General features: G+C 40.4%; 2 protein-coding genes across 2 annotated transcripts; one reads left to right on the top strand and one right to left on the bottom strand.

Annotated features, from left to right (window-relative positions):
* The first annotated feature begins 267 nt into the window (after positions 1-267).
* On the top strand, positions 268-12,047 carry emilin2b (elastin microfibril interfacer 2b). Its single transcript, XM_054622731.1, has 9 exons — positions 268-458; positions 649-774; positions 2,151-2,332; positions 2,464-4,119; positions 10,132-10,341; positions 10,431-10,484; positions 10,595-10,636; positions 10,717-10,833; positions 11,737-12,047. Exons 1-9 carry the CDS (start codon positions 340-342, stop codon positions 12,045-12,047), a joined length of 2,817 nt encoding a protein of 938 aa, XP_054478706.1. The 5' UTR covers positions 268-339.
* Positions 12,007-27,954, bottom strand: LOC129110604 (phosphatidate phosphatase LPIN2-like). The gene is made up of 21 exons (XM_054622730.1): positions 27,907-27,954; positions 23,346-23,546; positions 21,795-21,890; positions 21,227-21,522; positions 21,029-21,145; positions 20,746-20,872; positions 20,138-20,588; positions 19,114-19,213; positions 18,681-18,868; positions 18,152-18,245; positions 17,994-18,063; positions 17,823-17,906; positions 16,973-17,052; positions 16,325-16,484; positions 16,008-16,156; positions 15,776-15,862; positions 15,033-15,185; positions 14,230-14,344; positions 14,014-14,117; positions 13,796-13,916; positions 12,007-12,054 (listed from the first exon to the last, which is right to left on the bottom strand). The coding sequence occupies exons 2-21, from the start codon at positions 23,535-23,537 to the stop codon at positions 12,007-12,009; spliced, it is 2,832 nt and encodes a 943-aa protein (XP_054478705.1). The 5' UTR covers positions 23,538-23,546; positions 27,907-27,954.

The raw sequence follows: 27,954 nt of genomic DNA, 5'->3' as shown, positions 1-27,954 counted from the left end.
TGCCTCTCCGAAACAAAGACGATCATTATCCAAGTTTATACCTCCGGGAAATCACGTAATTCTATGATATTGTGTTTTTGGATGCCGAAAGTGAGTTGGATGTAGGCGTGTGCGTGTGCGTGCGCGTGTGTGTGTGTGTGTGTGCGTGTGCGTGATCCAATAAACGGAAAAAGGCATCTGTCAGTGTTGGAGGGTTTCCCGAAACGTCACATCCAAGGACGGTGGAAGGAGCATGTAGGTTTGCGCAACACAGAGAGGGAACAACACACAGCAGACCTCCACTACACTCTGACTGCATACTGGGGCATTTCAAATAAAAACAGATATATATATTTAACCATGGAGTGCGGACTTATTCACTTTTTATTAGCCTTCCCTCTCATCTGCGGATCACCTTTCCAGCATGGCACGTTTCAGGGGAACTCATACTCCAGCACCGAAACACGACAGAGAAACAAGTGAGTTAATGAATGTTTAACGTTTAAATCACGCTTGATTGTTAATGAACTTCAACTTTTTAATTGACTCATTTTTAGTGTCTTAATTAATCCTCGTCCGTGCGTAAAATGCATTCAGTCACTTGAGTGGAAAAAGTATTCCATAAATGATATTATATTATTATAATATATTATAATATTTGTCCTGCAGAAACTGGTGCGCCTACGTTGTGCAGAAGAACGTGAGCTGTGCCGTGGTGGGAGGCACGGAGAGCTTCGTGCAGCCGGAGGTTTTGCAGTGTCCACTGGAGATGCCAAACTGTGCGCAACAAGTGATGTAAGTCCCCAGAAGTCCAGGGCTCTGGGTGGAAAGCTGGTATTCTTTGATTGTGTTATTATTATTTTTTAACAATGTGAGGCCGAACGGCTTCTCATATCATACAATGTGGACTGTGGTGGTAAAAAGCATCTCTTGGTCTTGTGCGTCTGAGGTAAAGGACAGAGCGGTTCCTCCAATATTCCCCTTTGTTCTGGTTTATGTTTTTACAGCTGTTTTTTTTAATTCTATACTTATAAATTGTATTGTAGTTCAGATTATTTATCTTCTTTCAGGCCAAAACTGACAAAGTTTCCGGGGAGAAAAAAAACTTTGAACACGTTGTAATACGTGCGTTTGTGAACTGCGTCATTATTTCATAATTACAGCAGAGGTGGAAGAAGTGCAGATGTTTTACTAAAGTGAAAGTAGTGAAACAGTACTCTGTTTTAAGTCAAAGACTTGCGTTTAAAACCTCACTTAAGTAAAAGTACAAAAGTATTAGCAACAAAATATACTTGGAGTACCAAAAGTATAAGATCTTAATTATGCAAAATAGGTTATTTCAGAATAATATCACTGGATTTTAATTAGTGATGCATTAATGTGTAAGTATACTTGTACAGTTTGTTTTAAAGATCTGAACCTGCAAAGTAACTGAAGCTGTCAAATAAATGTAGTGGAGTAAAATACAGTATTTCCCCCCAAAATGTTGTGGAGTAGAAGTATAATGTAGCATAAATTGGATTCAGGTAAAGTACAAGTTCCTCAAAATTGTAATAAAGTACAGTACTATGTAAATGTACTGTGAAGTAAATGTACATTGATACATTCCACCACTGGATTACAGTCCACTAGAGTGCTCTGCCTTTTGGTGTTTCTTTCTTTGTGTGATAATCGCTGGCTCTCTAATTAAAAAGAGATTTATTCTTTACAGAATCTTAAAAACATGAAAAAGATTATTCAGGCATCTGTGTTGAATATTCGTGAAAGGCAAACATGGGCAGACATTACTCTGACTTTGTTTTGCTTCAGTGTTCATTGTGCAACAAACACACTTGTGAGATGTAGTTAATCATGGAGTGGCAGGACCATTTGGGCCAACATGGTGTCCTCCTCATGAGTGGAAGTGGTGAGAAGTCTTTGCTGCTTCCTGCCAAGTCTTCCTGATTAATTAAATGCAGATTACACGGGTGTTTATCTTGATTTAGTTGTCAACAAATTGTCAAAATGCTATTTTGCATTATATTCCAGAGAGTTGCACAAAGCCTTACATTGAGCATCTAACAAACATAATTATTATTTCTACTATACTTAAAAGCTCTAAAACATTCTTTTGTGCAGCATCTTTGAATGTTTTGAATATTTTCATGTCTTCATGTGTTAAATGCTTCCAGATATCGGACACACTTCAGGCCCATGTATAAGATTGCATACAAGACTGTAACGGAGCTGGAGTGGAGGTGCTGCCCGGGTTACCGGGGCCACGACTGCCGGGAGGTGAAAGACATTAAACTGCTCCAAGTAGAGCGCTTGCCTCATGCTCCCTCTGCATCAGGACATATTCCAGTCCCACAAGGTGAAAGACTAAAGAAATGTAGCATGGAAATAAGTGTCACAAGGTTAAACAAGTCCCTGCTGGAGAAATGTAAAAATAAAAGCACTCATGTTCCAGTTTTGCATCCCTTTTTCTGTTATTTCTCACTACAGCTCCGGAGCAGCCAAGAGAGACCCAGAGGTTCCACCCATGGGGAGGAGAGGGGCAGTTTGGAGGTCAGACGGGTCACAGGCCAGCCGGGGGTCATGGAGGATCTCAAAGCGCTCAACACCTGGAGGAGGAGGTGCAGCAGCTGTCCCAAATGGTCCTCGACATGCAGGCAAGAATGACGGACATGTCCTCCAATCTGAGACTTGATTTCCAAGAGGACGCCAGTAAAATGCTGGTCACGCTGCTGAACAACTACAGACAGCCTGCCAGTGCGAGAGGCGCTGAGGCGCACACCGTTCAGGTGCAGGACTTCTCTTTCGGCAGCGAGAGAACGCAGATGGACGAGGTCATGAACAAGATCAGCCAGGTCACAGACGATCTGGAGTCCAAGAGCAATACCCTGGATGACCTGCTGGGTCGCGTCGACCGCCACGACGGACAGATTCATCTGTTGATGGAAGCCGCCGACAACCAGCTGTCCACTCCCCCTCCCGCTCCATCGGCCAGTGATACAGACCTGCGCGCCTACCTGGACGAGAAGATCCGCGAGCTAAGAGAGGAGTTGATGATGGGCATGGACATCAAACTGGCAGATATGAAGAACTTGTGCGATTATAAAATCATGCATGTTCAGGAGCAGTGTGAGGGGCAAGAGACCAACTATTTCAGCCTGGCGGAGCTCATGGACTCAAAAGAAACCGACCTCCGCAACGAGATCAATGATCTTAAAGCCAAGCTGGTTGATCCAGGAAAGGAAGCCACCCGTCTTCTGGAGAACCTTCAGATCTGTCTGAACTCATCTGAGAAGACCGAAGCTGCCCAGTGTCTCTCTGTGGAGGAGAAGCTGAAGAGAGAACAGGCAGAGGCCATCAAAGACCTGAGGAAGACTCTGGAGGACAAGCTGGCCTCCATGGAAGACAGACTCACCACCCTGTTGGTAGATACAAGCACCGACTCCCCATCTGGTGGTCTTCTGACTGCTGCAGAAAACATCAGCCAACAAAACTTCCAGAGCTGCAGAACTGCTATAGACGCTATGGAGACTAGGCTAAACGGACAAATAAATGGCCTTGGGACCATTGAGGGGCAACTCCTCAACTTCAGCACCAGCATTGAGAACCTACATGGTGAGTTGAGCTATCTGAAAGGGCGTGCAGGGAAGTTTGAGGACTCGCTATCAGATATAGTCCACCAGCAGTCTCAGGTTTCTCTGATTCTTAACTCCACATGGGGTCAAGTTAAAACGGGGGCTGATCAGGAGGCCAACGACCTTCTGGAGCTCCACAGGACTCAGCATCAGGAGCTGAGAAACCGTCTGGACGATCTGGGCAGGGAGGTGAAAGCCGAGGCCGACCGCTGCAAGGAGCAAACTGAAGATGTCGGGAGGGAGATTGCACACGTGGACAGCCGCGTTGTTAGTGTGGAGAGTTTATGCGGCAGGCTGGATCCCATCTCCAAGAGCATCCAGAGGATCAAGGAGGGTCTGAATAAACACGTCACTGGGTTGTGGACTTGTGTCAACCAGCTGAATGGTACGGTTAGAGCTCATGCCCAAGATATTAGAGGACTGAGGGGAACCTGTGTGAACCTCCAGAACCACATCTCTAATGTGGCCAGAGACCTTCAGATGCTCACAAACAGCAATCCTGGGAAGACAGGTAAGCTGTAACCATAAACTGACCCATTGTATCGCCTTGAGGGGTGAATGGTTACGTCATATTATAGCCATTTAAAATATAATATACATTCTTCTTCTTACAAATGAAAAATGTAATCCCTCAGTGTTAAAACGTACTCTTGCTCAAGACAAAACACTTGAGGGTTTTGGTGCTACTGACCAAGCGGCAAACTCTGGTGCTGAAAAAAGAGGCCAACACTTGAGGCGGGCTGCAAAAGCAAAATGTTAAAATACTTAACTTTAGATCAGAAATAAATATGTGTACAGCCTGGTACAAAAAACGGTTTTGGTCTCTAGCTAAAATCCCTGTTCACAACAACTGTACATTTAAAGTGGCCCTATTATGCTTTTCCACTTTTTCCCTCTTCTTTAGTGTGTTATATATGTTTTTAATACATGTAAAAGGTCCGTAGAGTGTAAAACCTGAAGTCCACACCTATAAGGAGTTACCCTCACCCTCAGAAGCTCCTGAGCTCCTGAAACAGCTCGATTGAATTATCTCCTTCACTTCTGTAACTTTATGAGGTCATAATGTTACGGAAGTGACGTAAAACTCCTTCTGGCTGGTTTGGCCCACACTCAAACAACAAAAGAGAGAGACGGAGCTGAAGCTCCAGAGGAAGAGTTTTTTGAAATGTGAAACGTTGACCAATCACAACAGAGCGGGCTAGCTGACCAATCAGGGCAGACTTTGCTTTCTGGAGGGAGGAGCAAGCGCTACAACGGAGCGATTCAGAGAGAGGGTGAGAAGAGGTGCTGCAGGACAACTAGGATGAGAAAAACAAGGCGGATTAGGAGCATTAACGCATGTAAACATGTTGTAAGTGTAACTTATGATAAAAATATGCACCCGGAAAATAGCATAATAGGGCCTGTTTAAATTATATTAAGGCTTTAAGTTGGGTATAATCACGTGCGTGGCAGCTTTGAGTGACAGGTGGGTGCCTCAGGTTGCTGCATCATCGGGGACCTCCTCACCTCCACCAACTATCCACTTTCCATTATCCTGTAGACATCACTTGCGGCTGCAGGGGGCACTATTCAGCAAAAGTTACATAGTGTCGCTTTTAACAATTTTTTTTCCAGGTTTATTTCAGGTTATCCATCCATCCATCTTCCGTAACCGCTTATCCAGTTAAGGGTCGCGGGGGTGCTGGAGCCGATCCCAGCTGTCAATGGGTGAAGGCAGGGTACACCCTGGACAGGTCGCCAGTCTGTCACAGGGCTATTTCAGGTTATATCAGATTTATTATCCACAGTTTAAATAGTAGAGGCTTGAGATCAAATAATATTTCCAAACCTCTGAGATCATTGCTTGGACTGAAGTTGTTTAGTTCATTTATGGAGAGGCTGCAATATTGGAGTGCGTTTCAGTGCGTGAGTGAGAGGAAGTTTTTTCATTCGACCATGTTCTCAGCTAAAAGGAGGCGGAGTTGATTAAAGACACATGCTTTGATTTAATAAACCCCACCAGTGTTGAGCAATGCCTTGGCATAAAGAAATATTGCTCACTTGGCTTTTTTTTTGTGCATCCAAGGGTGCATTTATGTGTCATTAAACTGTGTACGTGAATGTCTAGTTCTTTGGGGTGTGAATGTGTGATCTTGGTGATCTTATTCAATTAATCAAGTTGATGTTTAGCTGTTTGTTTATCATTAATGCTGGATTTTTATTGTAAGACTTGTTGCTGTAAGCATGTTTTAGAAAACAGATTTTCATACCAATGCATATGTTGCATATTTCTCTTATGAGCCTTCTTATTAATGTTGCCTATGAGACCGAGCTGGACTTTAATGGCCCATAATGTTTACAAGCCAACTCTCTTCCACTGGGACCAGCTAGTTTCCGGTTGCTGGTTTATGTGGCAGGTGATGCAGCGTATGATCCAGTCCAGAATCTCATGGGGGGTTGAAAAAAAAGAAAGTTCTTGTTCTGGTTCCAGCCCAAGAGTGTGTATGATTCATCTCTGTAGCTCAGCGATTGCCAGTCCACCCCGTGGTTGTTGTCATAATATGGCGTTTAATTCATCATTCTGTCATTGGAAAGTTTTGCCCAGTTATTCATGATTTCCACTCCGGCTCAGTGATGTTACCAGGATACATTTTGATGTTAAAGCTTTGGCTCGTTCGTGTTCGCCCTGCCAGCTGCCTCATCCTATTGTCTCCTTCCCCCTCTGCTTATCTGAAGAGAGAGTGGAAAATGCTGTTTGGATGAGTCCATTACAGAGAGACCTCCACACAGCTTATCACAGGAAGCACTCATGGCCGTCTTTCTATCAGAGCCAAGAGCTTGAGTGGGTTTGGATGAGATGCTACTGGACTGACATTTAAATCACAACCTCTTCAGTGCTTTATTTCACTCCAGACTCTTAAAGTCCATCTGCAGTTTTCTCCCCGTTTTCTTTTTTCTTTTTTACTGAGTTCCTGTTCTGTTGAAATAAACAGTGTGAACACTTAAAGCTGAACCCTGATCCCGGGGGTCGTTTGTCAATGTGTTTACCATGATGTCAAACCTGTTGTTAACCTGAAATGAGAGGGTCAGGAAAGGGACGAAGGCAGATGGTAATATGTCTTTCTTGAAAGGATTGTGTTGCTTTCAGTGCCAATCATGACGTTCTCGTTTTGATTTATTATGCCTTGTTAACACAATATGACAGAAATCCATAAGCCACTGAGGTTTTGCTTGAAAATCCCATTTCTTCAATCAAAAATGGGCCTCTACTGAATGTTCACAACAGCTGGTCCAAAGTGAGAAAAACTAAACTGTTGATAATTAATAATTTAACTGAAATGGTCATGACAGTCGATTGTTGACCTTGAAATAGTTTGAAACAGAAATTGGTTCAACTGTCTAGAAAGGCACTGTTTATAAAAGTGATGAAAATAAATTATAAATTTATAATAATAATAATTCCTTATAGATCCGATATAGTCTAACAAGAGCAACTTTTGCCCGGTTATGAAAAATCTCCATCAAGTCTGGAGTTATAAATATTGGTAATAATAATAACAACTTGGTAATAAATACATTTTGGTCCAGATATTCTGTAGGTAGGTGGTCTATTAGAGTGTCTACCTGGGCTATTTAGTTATATATAAAAATATAACAAATTGTCCTGCTGGAGGACAATAAAATAAAGGGATTTTTCTTTAACTTTGCAATCCAAAGTTATTGTTTTGAATAGCTTATAACTGATGTATCAAGTAATATAAGTTATTTATTGTTATTATTAGTTTTTATTTAATATTTATTTGTCAATTTTTGAATATTGTAATGATTAAAGCCGTTACAATGTTACAACGTTTAATGCCTTTTTTAAAGTAATTTATTAGAAAAAAAGAAATTATTCTAAAATGACTGCTTATGGTAGGATTATTTTTGGCATATTTTTCCTTATAATATATTGTATGAGTAATTAATTGATCACTAAAAAAAAGGTATGGCCCTTGTTTGCATACTTGGACCCAAACACAAGGAAGTGCCACTTCCTCAGTTTGTAAGTGTGCATATGTCAGATTATTCCTAATCCTTTCACTTGCGTTAAAGCACATCCTTCTCATTGTGTTTGACGAGATAGCCTCGACCCACTTAAAACGTCCTAGAGCTTTATTATGGGGACGTTCTGAGATAAGAAAACGTGCTTCCCTGCTGCTGAAAAATGCTCAGTGGTTAAGCTTGGTTAGGTCACTGACCTAGAGGAGATAAGGTAGCTTTTACGGTGATGCAGTCAGGTCAGCAATCTAAGTATGATAACCCCATGAACCAAAAACAAGATGAGACATAACAGAATTCCTTTGAGTGTTTAGTGTTTGATCATTTTATACCCCGTATATATCCTGACGGAGTTGGTGAAACTGTATCTGACAAAATGTAGCAATCCGTCTTTAATCCTCTGAGGCTAGATTTATTGATTCTTAAATCAAAATCTTAAGAGCTCAGTGTGTTGTTTTGGTTTTTTTGCCAACAGTGAGTCATAGAGACAACACGCACCAAATTGCTGTGCAGTCATTATCATGCGGCATGTAATGTGGAAAGCGGCACAAGGGACTGTTGAATCATGGGCCTCAGTGACTAACAATAAAACCAGGGTTTCCCATGCTGCTTTGCTGGAAGGATGCAAAAACTGCGATTGACAGCTGAAACCAGCTGCATTTGTTTACAGCTCTCCTCTTTCATCGTGACAAATGCGTACACACATCCTGTGTTTGCCTCTTTTATCCTTGTGGCACTCGGTCTGAAGTCAGTTTTGAATCCCTCCCATCAAAGACTGCTTGCGTACCTCGTTTTATAGGATAAGCACGTGTGTGTGTGTGTGTGTATGTGCAAACTTACACCCCCCCCCACTGTGCGGTTTAATGGTTACACACCAGCCTCCCTTTCCACATGTTTTGTTTTACAGGCTCACCTTTTCTGGCTTCTATACTAAATGACCCTCGTCCTCGGGGGCTGAGGGGACAAGTTGTCCGGTGATTGAACATGTGGCTGTGTCTTGGTATGCTGCTGGTATGCCTTTTATGTGCTGCCTTTTTCCTTTTGGAGCTGCAGAGTTTTTGGGGGCTTGCAGTCTCGCCGCTGTGCCCTTCAGCCAGGAGGGCTGATCGGCTGATAAACACCCGGGTTTCTCCTCGGCTGTGGTTTTTCAGGAATGCAGCGGTTGCGTGTCATTCAGAGCCAATATGATGAACCGTATGATGGGAGAAGTGGCAGCGGTCTGTCATTTTCTCTGTTTATGTCCATAATACCAGGCCTTCGGATAATCACTCGCTGTTTTGTCTGTTAATTAGAGTTGACGGCGGCCATAAACTTCCACACAATGGCATGGTTTTTTGAAAAGTGGAAATACAACAAAGATCATAATTAGATGTCATTCCTGTGAGGTTTGTCAATATTTGTTGGTGCAAACAAGTAACTTCATAATCACAGAGTTTAAAACATGTGGACGCTGTGAAGCTGCTTTATGTGAAATTCAGGAAGAAGTAAAAGTACCAGAAAGCAAAAGCCCTCTGAACGCTATCATTTTTAGTTTCTGTGTCGGAGAGGTTTTAGTTTGACCTAAAACGTATTAGAAATGTTCAACCAAAGTTTGCATTGGGATTCATGGTGACAATGCATGGTCAAGAGACTTTGATACACTGTTAAATTCGGTATATTCAGGGCATTTGTTCAAACCTTTTCTGTCATGCCCCCCAATGAGAAAAAGCAATAATGCAATATAAAATAGTTTTTAGACACAAAACTAACAAATCTGTCCCGTTAGATTGATAGTGAAGTTTAGAGTGAGATACACTGTGTCATTTCTTAGTAACTCTAGCAAACCTGAATCTTGATAGCCTTGCAGGCATCGGAGCACGTTGGCATCATCTCTAATACTTTAGTGTAGTAGTCTATGAAAGCAAATACTGTATACTTTTTCATCTTCCAAATGTGATTTTGTTTAATTTCACCATTCTTAGTCAAATGATCACTTTCTTCTTACTCATGAACACATTCTCAATTAATTTCCCAATAACTGTACTGCTATCATGAGATTAATCAATACTGCACAATATTTCATTAAACTGTTAAATGACATATTCCATGACATCCACCCGTATTTGGAGGGTGAAGTTTAGGGTTACACTTACATGTTTATATTATAAGGTGTACGTAATATTTCCCTCTATTATCAGGAGGACATCATCCGCAGTAGAATAGCTTTAACTTGTCCTATAGCAACAAATATTAACATCTATGGTTTCAACATGTCAGTAAGTCACTCCTGTGAGTAAAAAGAGTTATTATGAGAAAAAAAATATTTTAACAGTAGATATTCATGTAAGATAACCAAAAGTCAATTATCTCAATACAAATCAATGGCCATTTGTGTCATCTGCTCATCATTTAAAGGTTTTTGACTTGAGTTATGGCCTCCAAACATCTGGCCCTGCATCTGTCTCTCTCTGACCTGCAGCTGCGTCCCCCTTCACTCGCTCCATATAACTGTCTTCCACAGGAGTTCCGGTTGCTGTGGAGGACGCAGGACTTCCCCAGGGTTCAAGTAAGAGCCTCACAGTCCCGGTTTCTCCCCCGGACGCCTCCCTCCCTCAACCTCCTGTGATGGAGACCGGAGAGGCCGGACCTCCCGGCAAGATGACCTCGTCCAAGCTGCCCAAAGGGACGGACGGCAGCATGATACCTGTTCAGGGTTTTGCTGGAGCTCCAGGTGAGACACACACACACACATGTTGCACTCTCATCTGCATGTTATACAAGGATTATTTCATGTAGCTTTGTTTTTTTTTAAATTCATAGCCTCTCCAGTCAAACCCACTGACTCACTAAAACCCACCCTGATGGTATTCTCAGGTAAAAACTCATTATTAGCTTCTTTCTTTGATCTTGTTAACTCTTTTTTGCGCCTCATTACCCTTGAACCTCTCCGGAGCGGATGAAACTATTTCTCTTTTGATCGTCAGGTGTGACGATGCCCCCCGGACTACCATCACACACAGCGTCAGGTCAGAATTTATTCATCACGCAGGTTCTTGCCTCTGTTAATATAATGTTTGTTAGTTCATGTTTCCTTTCCTGTGTTCAGGTGAGAGGATCTCGTTCTCAGCCGGTCTGACTCTGCCTCCGTTCCAGGGAGAGATTGGAATCATTCGATTCAACAAGGTGCTGGTCAACGATGGAGGTCACTATGACGCTCATACAGGTAACCGTTACTACTCACTGAATCATGAAACCTACATTTTACGCCACAGTTGGAAACTGTAAATTCCAGTTTGCACTGTTGCTGTGAATCCAATTTGATAACTCTTGATTATTTTTTTAATTAATTGATCAATTGTTTAGGCTATAAAATGTATAATAAAGTTGGAAAAATGCCTATCAGAGCTAACAAGAAACAAGATGACATCCTTCTTTTGTTGACCAGCAAGCTAAAACCAACAATGAAAAATTGTTTTAATTATATGTATGAACTACAGAAAATAATGTTTGTCATATTTGCTTCACAGATTTTTTAAACATAAATCTTCTGTCGTTTGAAAACTGATTTAATCCGTTACTGTTGCAGCATGCAGTTAACTTGAAAAACAAGTTACTACATACAATCTTGCGGACTATTGTGAAGGATGGGACGGTGATTAGTTTAGATTGGACTTCTTTATTGTTCACGTGCATTGAAATATGTCTTTGGTTTCACAGATACATGCACTTAAATGCTTCCTTTTCCAAGTGTTAAAAACATGAGATAAATTAAAAAAACAGAACAAAAGAAAACAGCCATAAGTCTGCCAAACATGTGAGATTTAAAATATGAATTAATTGACATAAATAACAGCAGCAGTCATTAATAATCGTTTTCCATTGTTTAGTAAGATGACAGAGGATTGAATAAAAAAATGATATTTTGAAGATGTTTCTCGTTGCTGTGAGTAGCAAAGATGTCAACCTCATGATGGCACTGTGGGAAATGATCAGTAGGATTAATCCTCTGGAGAACATGAATGTCTGCAGAAAATGTCATGGGAATCTATAAATACAACAGTAGTGAAGATAATTAAAAAAGCACCAACGTAGTGGACATAAACTTAATGGTCTGTGTCGTTCTCAGGTATCTTCACAGCTCCAACCGACGGCCGCTACCTGGTGACCGCTGTGCTCACAGCCCAGCAAGGTGAGAGGGTGGAGGCCGTCCTGTCTGTCTCCAATCGCAGCATCCAGAGGGTGGACTCCGCGGGCTTCCTGTCACATGATCAGTGCAACTGCAGCAGCTCAGCCTCACTGAGCCTGGTGCTGTCGCTGAGGAGAGGAGATCGAGCAGGACTGGCCATGACTGCTGGGAAACTCGCCATCTCAGCGTCCTCTGAGATCCTGTCGTCGTTCAGCGCCGTGCTTCTTTACCCGAGCTCATCGAAACGGTAGCCCTGCTCTTTATAAAAGACACCTTATGAAAGTGGAGTATGGCGATCGTTACTGGGGACACATGGTGATATTTCATTATCAGGAGCAGGACAACAAAAAGAAGATAAAAAAAAGTCTCCAGATTATAAATTAGATCATTTCTATCATTAGTACTAATATATAGTTTGCTTACATTGCAATTATTTTATATTTTTTATTGTGAAATTTTGTTTATGACCTAGATTTTACAAATACATATTTCCTTGAACATTTAATTGTTGTCCACTGCAGTTATCAGTTTCTTCCTTGATAATTAAAAACACCTCCTGGTAATTGCTGATGTTAAATATTGCTAAATGCTCAAATTTTAATTCCAGTTAATCAAGTTTTTTCATTTGCTTATAAAATCAGTTACAGTGTTTAATATTTTCTCAACTTACATTTCATACCAGTTTTCATTATTGAAGATATTTTTGTAGTAAATGTGTAAAAACACTCTTTAAATGTTCTTTCAAATACAGCTTGTGCTTTTAATAAAGCATCATCCAACATTTGATTTTACATTTTATTAATACAATGCATATATTAAATATGATGTGTACAGAGTTCATACTTTACACTATAAATGTATTTAAATAATCCAGGTTTTCTGAGCTCACCTTTACTGTCTACAAATAGAAAGCAGATCTAACAGTTAAATGTATTTTTCCAAAACATACTTTGTGCTTACATTGTTACATCATAATGTAAAGTGTTACATCATAATGTAAACTGGATTACCACGAGGTAATGACATCAATCTACAGAAAACACTTGAACAGCAGCAAAGTTTCTTCACTGAAAAGTGAAATGCGACTCCACAAAACCAGGTAAATACTGTGTGTTCTCCTCAAAGTTCATCACTTTCATAGAAAGAATGCATTAAAATTTACTTACAGCTGTTACTGAGCGTGAAAAGGATAAAAAACAAAAAGAGGCATAACATTAATAAACTGTAGTTTTCACAATAGCAAAATAAAAACAAGTCTGGCAAAAACATCAGCAAAGATTAATTCATCAAAATCCTGATTTTGGAAAAATACTTAATACCAAATAGCAGCAGTATCTACAGTACACAAAGTGCTTTTTTTCTTCAAAGTATTATCTATGAGCCAACAAATTTCACATTTTTTCTTCAAAAGTTATTTGTGCAAAATCATTAAGCTTTGGAGCAAAGATGTAAGACATTAAATACGACTATTAAAGTGTGTATAAGGCCTTAAATGGATGAAAACATAGCTGCTATATATATTACATTGTATTTTTATGACAGCTCAGAATCGTTTCAGTTAGTATTTTTGTTTCATATTGAGCCAGGGGCCAGTTTTAGCATCTCCACTGCCTAGAATTGTGCTCAGGGAATGTCTTCTCATGAGCACTGTAACAGAAAAACTATGCAAACCCGAACTGATTGGTCATACTTTGGCTTCCTTATGTGCCAAAAGCTGTCGGCGCCTTCAAATACACCTCTTAACTCTGTAGCTCAAGCACGAAGAATACAAGTTCATGAAGGGAATAGTCCCAAAATGAGAAAATATGTAATGCATTCATATCCCAAACTTTCTCTCTGAAGTGGAATGTTTCCAAGAAAGTATCAAACTATTCCAGTAGCCTACAAAATAGACAACTACAAAATCTTATCAATATTATAAGCCAGTGTATACAGTCATTACGGTAATTAACTGTTAATTCAGAATAAGTTTGAGTTAAAGCAGCTCCTCCAAACACACCTCAGCGATCGGCTGTCTCCAGTAACAGAAGGAGCTGAACTCTGGGCAGCTGAAGGCGGCGCTGTGTTGTGAACTTCGCAGAGGAAAGACGTGCTCCACCAGCTCACTCAGCCGGCTGTATCTGTGAAATAAAAAGCAGCGACGAGAACAATAAATATTTTCTGAGAGAAACAGCTGACAGACACAAACCACGACTCCAGTGATGCTTCAACACTCACGATGTTTTGTTGCCTTTGGCTTGCTCGAGGATCAGCTCCCCTTTGGGATTCACGGTGAATATCCGGCACACGGGCACGCCCACTTGCTTGTAGGCAAACACGTCCTTAAACACAATAAGACAATAAGGATCATTGTCAGAGTAAAGAGCATCTAACTGTTGTTTTGATGAAGAAGAAGAAGTTACAGATAAACCCCGACAAGAATGTTTCACGTACGCTTTCTCTGTTTCCAAAGGCGGCGTAGAAGGGATGTGTGTTTGGGAGAAACAGGTTCTTGATGTCTGTGAGGCATTCGATCTTGAACTTCTCAGGCTTTTTTTCTATGATCTCTCTAACAAAGAGGATGACAAAAGAAAAGATTATAGATTTAACCTTTGACCTGCTTACTTTAAATTATTTTATACAACTTTAAACATTTATAAGCATTTATAGAGTCAATGAGTATCCAAAATCACCATAAAAACAGGTTAGTACGGTTACCAATCAGTGCGAATACATAACACGCTGCAACAAATTATACCGTTTTTGGTTTTAAAAAACTGTTCTAAAACAAAAGAATTAAAGGTATCACCACAATGTTGGTATTGCGAACATACAGAGCGTTGTCTTGCAGACTTTTGCTGGCAACATGGAGGGAAATTAAACATTGTTCATTATACTACCTGCATTGTTATGGTACAAAGCTGGTAGAAAAAAAGCAAAGTTTCTCTTTTAGTCTTAAGCTGCTCCACAGTGCAGAAGTGTGACCAGTTACACATTTTAATTCCAGCAAAGCAAACAAAAGACAAAGCACAATGACTATAATTTATTTGTAATAAATCACCTGTAATCAGCTGGTAGATTAGAAACTAAAAGTTTGACAGTAAAGATCTGTCAAATCGGCTTAAAATCTTGATCCTAAACACGTCCTTGTAAACATCTTTTACTTAAATTCTGAATTAAATTTCAGCTGAATAGTGTCTTATCAAAATGAAGCTGAAGCTGAAACTTAGAATGAATGCTTAGAGAAGGTTTCTTACCTGTGGAAGGCGGAGAAGAGGCTGCTGGGAGAGAGCATGAGGGGTCCCTGAGGCAGGAGAGTCCCTCTGTCGTTCACCCAGTGCAGATATCCTCGGGTCATGTCGGCCATGCCGATCGCTCGGGCCGAACAGTACAGGAACTTGTAGCCGTTCCTGTAACAGTCAGATACGTCTTTTATGCATGTAATAACAACCCAGTATGTAATAACACCCGCATTTTGTAATAAACAGCTTGAACGCAATATTTAGTACATTTTCCCCACATTTATGTAATAAATGATTACAAATTGCACTGGTTGGAGTTGACATTTTTGTATGAAAATGTTATAGTACATGCATTATGTAATAAACAACCAAAATAGATGTCTTCATCTTGATGAAGTTTTGGCCAATTAAAGATCATCTATTATTCTACTGATCTTTTTATTTGCCTTAATGCATATAATAAACGTTATAAAGACTTTTATGAATGAAGAAATCCATTTTTGTTGGTTATTACAGAATACACGTATTATTATATTTTTATGGAACAAGTGTGCATTTTGAAATAACCACTGCAATATGTGCATTTATTACAAAATGCAGGAAAAATGTATGAAATGGCGTTCAAGCTGTTAATAACAAAATGCAACAGATTATCACAGAAAGCAAGTTATTACTAAATTAGGTGATTTTGTCTAGTTACCTAATGCAGTATTATATAATGTGTTAATTATGACAATAGTAATCGATCTGTATCTTACTCGTGCACAGAGTGGTAAAGCTTAGCGATGCCTTGATGAGTCCAGTCTTTTCCAAGCTGAGGGAGAATCTGACCGAACACATCTGATCTGTCGGAAAGAAACGATTCAGGGAAGTAAATACTAAAATAAAAACTCTTGGAATCAGAGGATTTAAAGTCTCAGCGAGCAGCTCTGACAACAGGACAGTGTGATTTATTGCTGCTTGAGATTAAACATTTAGACTCTCTCGTACTTGGTGATGGTGCCGTCGATGTCAGAGATTATGACTTTGTCGTCCCAGTTCCACAGGTAGATGGTGCCCTCGCAGCGACACGTTCCCTGGTACTGAGTGGTTATGCTGAAGGTGACGTCATTAGGCCCGTCTCTTAGATTCAGGCTGGCCTGTGAGAGACAGAAAATTTGTGTTTAAAAGTGTATCCATTAATTCGGCATTGCTTGAACACATTTTTAATTCCGTATGCATGATCATAAAACAGCGAACTGATGGGATAGTTTCTGTGTTTGCCTACTTTTAGCCACACTACCAGTATCAGTGATCACTTGTCTTACTATCTGATCAGACGGCAGGCGAAGGGACTTCTTGTAGGAGTGAAAAGCTGGCGCCGGTGCTGGGCCGTCTGCCTGCACATGCTCAGTAGGTGTCGGAGCAGGTGCCACAGCGCTCAGCTCTTTAGTCTCATCGTCGCTGGACCACTCTGATGCTTTCTGCCTGCGGGTGAGAAAACAGTCTGAAGTGAGACCAGCAGACAATATCGAGACTAGAGAAGGAAAACTTGCCATGTTTCGGACAAATATATTTCAAAATAAGCACAATAACGTGGCAATGCGCTGAGCTTAAAGCCATATTTATACGTGTGTGTGATACAGGGTCTAAAAAAAACCTTGCAGAATAATTTAGACCACCAGTGGGCAGCAGATCACCTCCTCTGCCTGTAAAACTGTTTTGTTCAACAGTAAATATGAAATATGTTGTTTTTTTTACCTTATTTTCCACAAAAACTGGATGCATCCTTAATAATCTTTAACACAAACTAGAATCTACCAGCTGGCTGGTTCAAACAATATTTACAGTTTTGCTCTTGAGTTCTTAACACAGGATTTATTAGTCACAAAATGACTAGCCTCCGTGGGATGTGTTTACCCAACGCTGCTTGTGTTGGTGTGTGTGACTGTAGTGTAGCTTTGTTGCTGACTCACTGTGTTTCTGGGGCCTGGTGAAGGGCAGGGCTCTCTCTGCTCAGAGACTCCTGTCTCTCTAACTTGGTCTCTGATGATAGCTGAAGAAAGACAGAGACATTATTAGCCATTACATAAATGATAATGCCAAACAGTGATGTAATGGTTACTGACGCATTTGGGCAACCTGTTCCTAATTTAACTTGAATCATTTACAATGCAAAGTTACTCAAACAGTGTGGGATTCCAGTTGACTCCAACTATCCTGTAAACCAAAGACTGTATGTAAGAAGTGGACGTAGTCATGGACGTCACCCATTTGTTTGACAACTACAGTTTTGAAGCATCGTGTTTGGCGCTTTGGCAGTTGCCATCTTGGTTTTGACACGAGAGGGTGGAGCTAAGTTCTACCGAACGCTGCATAAGACATTTTTAGGCGACCAAAAAGAAAACAATTGAATTTGACGAACTGAAAACAAACTATAAGGGTTAAAGTGTTAAGACAAAAACACAGACTCACAGACCGGACAACTCTGTGGTAGCGACCTGCTGCTACCCTGATTTATTGTCTATTTACTCTAAATGCACCATGATTTACTTAATGAACATCATGCTGAGTTGAAGAAGACTTTAAACTAGAGATTGAGACCATAAACTCATGTTTACAATGTTTACTGAGGGAATAAATCAAGTGAGATGTAGGGTCATTTTCTCATTGACTTCTATACAATCTGACTTCTTTTTGCAACCAGAGGAGCCCCCTGCTGGCCATTAGAAATAATCCATGTTTAAGGCACTTCCTCATTGGCTTCACTTCTTAGAACTGGAAGTTTTCTGCCTGCAGATGGAATGGGATTCACACATTCAGTACCTGCTTTACGCTGCTCTTTCTCCAGAACCACCAGCGTCCGGACTTTTTGGGCATCTTCTCCTTCACCCAGGCCTCCTCTGTAGCCTGCCGTTTAGATAAACGATTAATGTATTAATAAATATAAAGTGCAGCTACAGAGTACAATATAAACACATTAGACCAAGAGGATACCTTTGGCAGGTTCTTCTGAAAAGCCTGCATACATAGTATCAACGGCGCTGCCAGGGTCCAGTTGTAATATCTGTGAAAAAAAGGTTGAATTAATTAATGAATCATATGTTAGACTGTGATGAGGGTTTGTAACTGAATAAGGAAGTAGGAAAACTCACCTGTTTGCAATTTTAACCACCAAATTGGGATTGTCGATTATTGCTGGATTCTCTGCAAAATCGTTGTAGGTGATGATGTGCTCCATGAATGTTTCTGAAATAAATGGAACATAGAAGCCATATTTTAAAATGATGCCCATAATATGTATGACTTGGTCAGAATGCAGGGCTTAAGACAAAAGACAGTCAAAATATGTAATGAATAATGTTAATTTAATCCTTATTTACAAGGATTCAAAAGTGTATTTGTCACGTGTTATTAGCAAGGTAAAAAGATTTTAAAAATGAAGCTGGAGTGTATAAATATAGGTTGAAAAAACTAAAATATGTAGCAAGCACGCAACAGAAAGGGCAATGCATTCTTAAAAATAAATACAAAATAAATATTAGCATGCAATAGAGATCAATCAGCTGCTGCATCTTTTAAAATCTACTTTCCTACTGGACTTTTAAAACATTTTAAGAGGAAGCATGTTTTATTAGTGGTTATGCAATAAAAAAAAAGCTGCTAAAAGAGATAACTAGGTACCTTTAGGGATCTCCGAGTTCTCGCCAACACCTCCACACAGCGACAGCGTGACGTCAGGGAGGTCACCAGCTGAGTCCGACAGACACTCGGTGCCGCTGTCTGCCGCTGCGCTTCCGACAGACTGGGGAGACTGGGAACCGGAGCCCCTCCCCACCTCGACCCAGTGTTTAGGACCCTGATCCGACTCACTGAAAACACACACAGACTGTTAGTTATTGTAAATAGTTGCAGCCATTATTTTCACTATTTCTGTGGTTCTGTTTATGGAAATCAAACCTCCATGTTTTGGCAAAATTGTAATTATAAAGCAGATTTTTCTCAAACTAATTATCAACAGTTGGAAATGAATCTCTTGTCTCATACTGTAAATACACCCAAACACTCCTGAAAGAGATTATAGGACTTCTCTCTGGAAGGAGTCTCCAATTTGTACCATTTTGGGAAGTAACGGGCGACAACATCAGGTTCCAGTGCATTCAGGTCATCCAGGTAAATATCTTCAGGCCCCTGATGTTGGCTCCTCTTCCTCACACCTTTTCATGAAAGCAAGACAAGAGAGGCCTTCTCAGAAAACGTTGACTTTGACATTTTCTTGTCACTTCCTCTTCTTTGAACTTCTGCTTGTGAGTGCAGAGCAGCCCCATAATATAAACTCAGGCCCAAATAGAAACCACATCCTTCCTGTTAACATTCACTTACATCTGAACTGTATGTAGACAGCCCGCATATTATCTACACTTTCCCACGATTCAGAACGATTGAATAATTGACAATTATAATAATCTTATTCCCCTTTTTTTTTTAAACATTCAAGACAAATAAGCAGACAAAAGTTTTTTTAGCCTGTTTTAAAGCCCCTTGAATCTCATAATTGACAATTGAAAATTATAAAAAAAGGATGAGGGTTATCTATTTTTTCTTTCTGTTGTAGAGAGATTGGTGTACATTTTCTCATCATGGATATATTTTTTAATCATTGTAGGGATGCTGTGAGCTTACTTTTTCAGTCCCAATACTGATACTTGGGTTTTGGGCGTTTTTTAACACCGAGAACCGTTTCAATACCATTTATTCATTAATAGGCTGGCTGCCTCACTATGTGGAAAAAACAGGGATTATTCTTTTATATACAAAGGCAACAGCAGCCTTGACATGAATATTGATTTCCTAACTGAAAAAGCATATCATAACAGATATCCGATCCAGATATTTGAGTCCATATTAGGCCAATATCAGTATTGTTGCATATCCATTTCATCTTCCTTTGTAAGATTCATTGTGCTCATTCTGTAAATGTAGAAACAGTTTATTTTGCTACACTTTTCTAAAAAAGGAAGGGACCAACTAGATTCTTTTTTTAGGCTCGCCATAAATATTTAATCTCTGACACATTTTTCATTCATATATCCATACTGCAGAATGAGAAATACTGTAGTTATAAAAGCAGTTTGTGTTACCTCTCCTCTTGTTGGGGGAGTCGCTGGGTTTGGATGAGGCATCAGGACAAACCGCTGCTGAGTCTCCAGCCACGCTACTGACTCCGCTGGCAGCAGAGCTGCTGTTTCTGCGGCTGGGCGGCGAAGACTTCCACCTGGTCTTTGTGCTGAGGTCAGAGTTAGTGGAGCATGGCTCAGAGGTAAAACTGCTGGACCCTAAATCTGAAAGGTCTGGCTTGTGCTTGGTAATGTCTGTATTGCTTGACGATGCTTCAGGAGGCTGCGGTTTACAGATGCACTGATCAATTGTGATGGTCCGTGGCTCTGGCTTTATAATACCGCAGATGAGATCTGTGGGACTCTCTCCTTCCCTTTCCTCCATGGCTTCTGTGCTCAGAATAACCCTGAAATGTGTGTTCTCAGAGGGGGTGATTGTCAACATCTTTGGCTCTGATTTGTCCTTTTTGTTGACCTGGATGCAATAAAAGAAAGATTAAATATACATGCATGCATTTCCAAAGAAATCTCTCACAAAGTCTCTAAATATGCAAACTGAACTAGACTTAAAAGCAAATTTCTCTTGCCTCAAAGTTAAGACCAGATCCTACAAGTTTAGATCTGGGTCTTACCCTGGTGGATTCTGGAAACTCTCCCCAGGTCCACTGCATGTGGGACTCGGCCCTGAGCATGCTCTCTGCCGGCTTCACCATCAGCTCAGAGTCACTCTTGGGCGACTCGGGCCCCGACATCTCCCTGCTGTAAGCAAACACCACATTTCCACTGAGTCAGCTGTTACGACCTTGTGGGAGTGATTTGTTTTACTCAGCCCTTCCTGTTTTGATAAACTGGATCGTCTCATTGTTTCTCTATGCTTGTATGAACAATGTAAATATTGGGGGGGGGTTGGCGTACACTGTGCAAGGGGACCAGTCTCCGTCTGAGAACGGGTAGCTGTCCCATTCGAGGGCCGTCAGGGGGGAAAGTTGCCTGTGGTCCATATTGTCCTTTATCATGGAAAGTGCTGATGCCCTGAAGACAGGAAGCAATGAAATGAACAAAAAAGTTGATGACAACTTACATAAATATCCAGCTTTTAAACTGTCTAATTACCGTCCATTGTGCCCATTGTTCTCCTCATCTGAACTGAGCTCACACAGCTCCAGCTCCACTCCTGCAGGTGTGGTTTGCTCCTCCTTTCGAGGCTCGGCCTTGTGCTTTTTCCTGCGTCTCCTCTTCTTCTTGCCGCCTGTGTTGGAGCACGGTTGGAGGTTTCCAGAGGACGGGTCTTCTGGACTCGGAGGCTGACTGCTCTCTGCCGCAGAGCAGCCACATCGGGGCTCTCTGCTCCTGAGCAGAGCCTCCTCTGTGGGGATGGGTGAAGTCACCAGGTGGGCTGGAACAACCTCCTGTGTTGAGGTAAAGAAACCAAAAAAACAATAAACAGGTCAATGAGTTTACACCCGTGCTTCTGCGTGGCTGTTCTTAGCGATGCTTTGAGCTAAATGCTAGCATGCAGATATAATGTTATCTATGTTCACCTTCTTAGATTAGCCTGTTAGCGTGAAGCAAGAAGTGTTAAATGTTGTTATCACAGTCATTTGTTTCTACTAGTTATCAACATCAGTTTAAACTCAACATAAAAATATTTCATTTTCATCATAAACTCTTCAAAACTCACGTTGTGCTGCTCTGTCCCCTGGACAAAAAAGGCCTCTCCATTGTCTCCAAGCTTCATGTGCAGCTCTACAGGTTCCCCATTGATTTCTATATCAATCTGAAGAGTCAAACAACATATTTATGTTAGAAATACTTTGAACTTTACCGTGTAATTGAACAAATTCTCCTCAGATGGCCTCAACAGACATCAATGAAGTTTGTTCACAGCAGAAAAGCTTTGTATGCATGCACAACAAAGCTTATGGATAAAAAGGACTGTGCCACAGATTTACCTGAAGAATTAGAGTTAAGCCAGAGAAAAAAACAAAAACAGGGAACAGCTTGTACCAAGGCTTTGAATTAATTTGTTGAAAATGGTCAATAACATCAGAGACTTACTGTATGTAAGATGCAATGCTTTCTTCCAATTTTGAATAATCAGAAAGGTTACCAAATTAACCAAAAATCTGCTTAAAGTGTCGACATTTGATATTAGGTCAAGATTAAGAGTTCTTAACGATGACAAACATCCTTCTAAGTCTTCTCTGACTACTTCCTGCACTGTCTGACTCTCCTGTGAGCTTATGAACACTTTTTCTTGAATGGGAGGAATCTTTACATGTTGAGAGTAAGAGGCTGATTCAAGCTTTAGTCTGTCTCTCTCACGTTAGTCCTCAGCTGACGACTGCGTCTATAAATAGATAGAGAGGGCGATGAGCTCTCATGAGAAGCAGAGAGTGGATTGGACGGAAATGAAGAAGAGGAGCAGAGGGCCTCTAGAAAAATGTTTTGTGCAGCTATCCCATATTTGGGATACAAGTTTTTATTGCAGGAGGATTGAAATGTAATAATATGTTGTGCTGCAGTAAAGTGAGGCAGTTTTGTTTTTCAAAATGAATCGTAAATTATTTTCAGAGGGGAAAGAAATACTCAGATCTTTTACTTAATAGCAGCAATATGATCATCTAAAAATACTCTTTTACAAATAAAAGTACTGCATTATAAATGTATTTACTTTGACATAAGTAAATGTCAGCATAAAAATATACTTGAAGTACCAATAGTAGGACATTTCAAATAATATTTACATTATTGGATAATAATTATTGATGCATTAATGTAAGCATCTCTATGTTGCAGCAGGTAAAGGTGGAGTTTAAAGACAGCCGGGTGGCTTAATCTATATTTAAATATCAGAATTTATTAGTCAGTATTAGCTTATACTTTGTAATTCAATAATCTCAACATTGAAAGTTGTGAAAGGTTAGTAGTAGGCTGGTTAGGCTGGTAATGTAGTGGAGTAAAAAGTACAATATTTATCCCTGATATGTAGTCGAGTAGATGTATAAAGAAGTATAAAATTAAAATACTCTACATGAGTAAATGTACTTAGTAACATTCCACCACTGATTATTTTTCACCACCAGTTAATCTTCCTTAATCAACAGAACGCCGGATTTGTGCAGAATTTTTTGCCTCAAAAACAAAAACAAACATTGATTAAAATATTGCCAAAAGAGTCAAAAACTAAACCTCAAAACATTCAGTGAAATCAACATCTGGGCTCACTCACTACTTTCTCCCTGGAGCGCAACACTCCCAGTTTCCCAAAGCGAACGTGGAAAGGGGAGCACTGGAACGTCCCATCGGGCTGTCGGACCACGATCACGTCGATGCATCCCGACAGAGTGGCCTGATTGATCCCCTTATACAGCTCCTTTACCGTCACCAGCACCTGGCCCGCCAGCTGCCCCACGTAGTTCATGGTGTCCACCTGTAAGCGAAAAAGAGCCTTCATTAATCACTAATTACTCTTTATTTATTACCTTCTAAATCACCTTTAACACACCTGAACTACTAGCAGAATGACACCACACACTACTCTCCTATTTGCATCCTACTAGGTCAGTGTCCCTGTAGTAAAGCTCCTGTTGTTCAGAATAGTCTGCAAAGTAAATGCAAGCAGGTCCCTAAACACAGCGGCTCTGTCCCATTTTCCTCAAAAGAGTCCTCAGCTGATGGAGATTTAACCCCGCCCTCGATTGCCGCAGCAAGAGCAGAGCGGCTGTGTGTGTTTCAGTCAGCACAAGAAACCAAAAACACTAAAAAATCCCATATGGGTCAATATAACCAGCCGCTCTAGTTATTTTTTAAACTTACATGTCACTATTTGAGCCACTTGACTGCTCAGTGATCCCCTGTAACCTCAGTGAGAGTCATGTGAGTGTCATTATGTGCTCTCACCTTGGCTCAGCACCTGTAATTACTGTAGAGGACATAACACCATTTTATAGATACATGTTCACAGCTCGGAGATTATCTGAACAAGGACTTTCAGTTTCTGTATGTGTGTGTGTGTGTGTGTGTGTGTGTGTGTGTGTGTGTGTGTGTGTGTGTGTGTGTGTGTGTGTGTGTGTGTGTGTGTGTGTGTGTGTGTGTGTGTGTGTGTGTGTGTGTGTGTGTGTGGCCTGAACAACACGACTGCAGCATGTTTCAGTATTTAGGACAATGGTTTCCACTGATTAAATCAAAGCTGCATAGTAGCTGGATGGACTTTGAAACCATTCAGTCTCTAAGATTGGCAGCCATTGCACTAACTAAATGCATTTAATGGTAGATGGAAATATTCTTTGCAATTATCTGCAGAGAATAAAATAGCTATGACAAATACATGAAACATACCAAGAACACAACGAAAGGAACACGTGATATCATGCCTCACATGCTGGACATACTGTATCTCTACCCGTCATGATAATGAACTCTATCAGGTGACGACAGTGTGTCACTGCTGACTTTCACGCCATAACAAATTTCATATCTTGATAACAATATTTATCACGATATAGCATGTTATCTGGTAATTCAATAAATAAATAGTCTATAATAGGCGATGTGGTGATAAATACAATGAGAAAATTGTATATACTGTGATTTATCCATGTTATTATCAATGTTCCCCATCTTGGTTTGGCGTGTTAGCATGCTAATATTCTAATTAGCACTTATCAATGTTTAGCAAATGCAGATAGGAATATTTAAAAAAAGATATTAGGCTACATGTTATCCTAAGGGGGAACATGAATCATTGTACCAAAACCAAAGACAATCCATCAAATAGTTGCCAAGACCTTTCACTCAGAACTGGTGCTAGAGGAAAATGTCAGGGGATCCCCAAAGTTAGGATAAATCTTCAGGGGATCATGAATGTCTGAGCAAAATGTTGAGCCAATCCATCAAGAAGATGTTGAGATATATTTCACTGGAAACACTTTGGCTGGAAAAAGGAAAGGTCAGGGGGTCACGAACGTCATTAGGATTCATCCTCTGAAGACTTTGAATTACATTACATTACATTACAGTCATTTAGCAGACGCTTTTATCCAAAGCGACTTACAGGAAGTGTATTCAACATAGGTATTCAAGAGAACTACTAGTCACCAGAAGTCATAAGTGCATCTCCTTTCTTAAACAAGCATCTAAGAGCATAAACCAGAGCAAAAGTATAGTGCAGAAGCAAATTACTACGAAAACAATAATTGCAACAGTCTAATACGAATACAATAAGTGCTACAAACTACTACAAATAGGATAAGTGCAGTAAACGAATACGAATTCAATAAGTGCAGCGAACTGATACGAATACAGTAAGTGCAACAACTAATACGAATACAATAAGTGCTACGAGGAAGGCTCAGGGTAGTGCTTCTTGAAGAGGTGAGTTTTCAGCCTGCGCCGAAAGATGGGCAGCGACTCTGCTGTCCTGAGGTCAGTGGGGAGTTCATTCCACCACTGAGGGGCCAGGACAGAAAAAAGCTGAATGTCTGAACATAACAGCAATCCACCTAATAGTTGTTTAAATATCTCAGATAACTATTATCATTTAAAGTCACCGCAAGCATCCAGTGTACTTAGCCACCGGTCGACGATGGTGTCAACCTGTACACTTTGTTCCTGTTGTGGCTTTTCCCCTCAGCTAACCGCAGCACATAGCAGAGTGAAAGTGCATCGCTCGTTTAATGGACAAAGCAGAAGAGTCTGGATGAGAGTCATCGACTGTGATAGCAACGCTGCACAACCTGATCTCTCTGGTGAGCTGACAACACACTCTCTGCATGATCTACACAACAACACACCACGTTTAGTAAAAAGCCTCGACTCCCACGGCTCTTCACATAGACCCCCTCTGCTGCAGCACTTTAAGCCTGAATAAAGATGTTGTAGTATGAGGATATTCTGCAGAATCAGGCCTGCTTGAAATGTGCTGGAATTATAGTTAAATTCAATCAGAGTTTGTATCCTGATCATTGATAGTGTTCACATTAAGGAGCGACATTAACTCCCTGTTAGGACAAAAAACTCAACGGAAAGTACTTATTGTTGTTGGAGCTTTTGACCAGTTGAAACGCTCTTCATCATCAGAAAGACTGTCGAATTAATTTAAGCTAAGACGGATGAGATTTTATCTCACATTTTATTTATTTTTTCACAAAACAAATGTGTAAACCCCCCCCCAAAAAACATTATGTTTTAAATAGCCCATTGGGAGGTATTCAAATAGCTTGTTTGTCCAACAAAAAGTCCAAAACCCACATTTATTTAAATTACTATCACAGAAGAAAACAACTGAGACGCTGGAATCAGTAAACATTTTCATCAAAAGTGTTGATCAATCAATCAATTAATCATTTAGGCAAAAACATGAATGAGCCCCATTTGCATGACAACTAAGCAAAGTCTGATGATGAAGACGGGTTGAAAGCTAAAGAAAAAGTGAGGAAGTGGATCTTGAGTTTTCAAGTAAAAAAAACAAAGAAAGCGAAATTTTTAGAAGCAGAGGGAGGTGTCGTTCTTCCGTTTTGTGGCTGTAGCATTCACAGGAGGCAGATTGCAACGACTTAAGGGTTTAAAGCTGCATTAAGACAGTAACACATCCTCCATGGATACCGTGCAATAAGAAAAGACTGACCAAACAACTCGGGCTCTATATTTTGAGCTACATTACAAAATGCCCTCTACTTGATGACTCAAATCCAGCACAACCAGATCTCATCCACGACACTCTGCAGGGACCTTAAGAGGTGTTAATCCTGTTTACAAGATTAGGACAAATCTATCTTTCCCTGTCTCTGCACGTTTCGTCCTGATATGTCCAAGAGTACATCGTGATTCTGCGTCAGCCGGTGTTGTTATGACCAACGTTGTGTCACTGCAGGGTTTTTATTTCAACCAGCAAGTTCAAACCAAACACCACAGTGTGTTTTTGACTCAGCTAACTGTGTGCTGAAAAGGAATCTATGGCTGCATTTTACACTTATTTTCATTTTATTTATCCGTCTACTATTATATTAGATTCATCAATCATTCAGTCTGTAAAATCTCAGTGTCGAACAGTACAACATTATTGAATATACGTTGTATTTAAAGACAAAAAAAAGCTGCAAATCCTCACATTTCAAGCAATGGAACCAGAGTATGTCTGTCAATCTAGCTGATTCATCAACTTAAAGTAATCATTTCAGCACAGATGCTATTTATTTTCTATTATTTGGATTCTTTACACAATCGCTGGTCATTCAGTTGTATTCCACACAGCTAAACAGCAGTTATAATAGCCTTGATCTTGGTGAAAACTGACTCTCCAATCACATTTGAGATATAACACAGTACACTGATACATCACACATGTCAGGAGCTTATCTCTGTTTGAGAGTGTGCTGTTAACACAATCAAATGATTAAACCTGCATACTATCAGCCACTGAGAGTGAGGACTATAACATGATAAAGAAGTATCTATATACCTCGTCATATTTATGTTATTGACAGATTTTAATTATTCAGATATAACAAAGTATTTAAAAACCTATGAGGCGTTTAGGGACACAACTAGAGGGTTTGATCTGACAAACAATAGAAATGTATTAAAAGCAACAAGGTGTAAATGTCCCCTTTACCCTCATTTCCTATAAACATCCGCGACCACAACACTTCACTCGCGATACTAAATGTCTCCTAAAGACGGTTTCACGCGACGTTAAGCAGCTTGATCACATTTTTCTGTCTGTGTTTGTTTCTGTGGAAGTGATAAATGAGGTTATAAGGAGGGAGAAGGGGCTGATCAGAGCCTCCTACCTGCCGGAGTAGAGGCTCATCCGCAGCCAGTCACACCTTCAGCACCGC

The sequence above is a fragment of the Anoplopoma fimbria genome, chromosome 21 (genome assembly GCF_027596085.1).
Source record: "Anoplopoma fimbria isolate UVic2021 breed Golden Eagle Sablefish chromosome 21, Afim_UVic_2022, whole genome shotgun sequence".
Classification (NCBI taxonomy): Eukaryota; Metazoa; Chordata; class Actinopteri; order Perciformes; family Anoplopomatidae; genus Anoplopoma; species Anoplopoma fimbria.
Note: the sequence above shows the minus strand (reverse complement) of the source record. Positions and strands in the feature narration are given on the sequence as shown.

Excerpts from the sequence above, each read along its gene's own strand:
- LOC129110604 (XM_054622730.1), bottom strand. The coding sequence starts at position 23,537 with ATGAACTACGTGGGGCAGCTGGCGGGCCAGGTGCTGGTGACGGTAAAG. Across the intron at positions 17,907-17,993 it reads TTCAGAAGAACCTGCCAAAG|GCTACAGAGGAGGCCTGGGT; the intron begins GTATCCTCTTGG and ends TCTAAACGGCAG. Across the intron at positions 12,055-13,795 it reads GGAGACAGCCGATCGCTGAG|AGCAGGGCTACCGTTTCGAT; the intron begins GTGTGTTTGGAG and ends TCTTTTATAAAG.
- emilin2b (XM_054622731.1), top strand. The coding sequence starts at position 340 with ATGGAGTGCGGACTTATTCACTTTTTATTAGCCTTCCCTCTCATCTGC. Across the intron at positions 2,333-2,463 it reads ACATATTCCAGTCCCACAAG|CTCCGGAGCAGCCAAGAGAG; the intron begins GTGAAAGACTAA and ends TTCTCACTACAG. Across the intron at positions 10,834-11,736 it reads TCACTATGACGCTCATACAG|GTATCTTCACAGCTCCAACC; the intron begins GTAACCGTTACT and ends TGTCGTTCTCAG.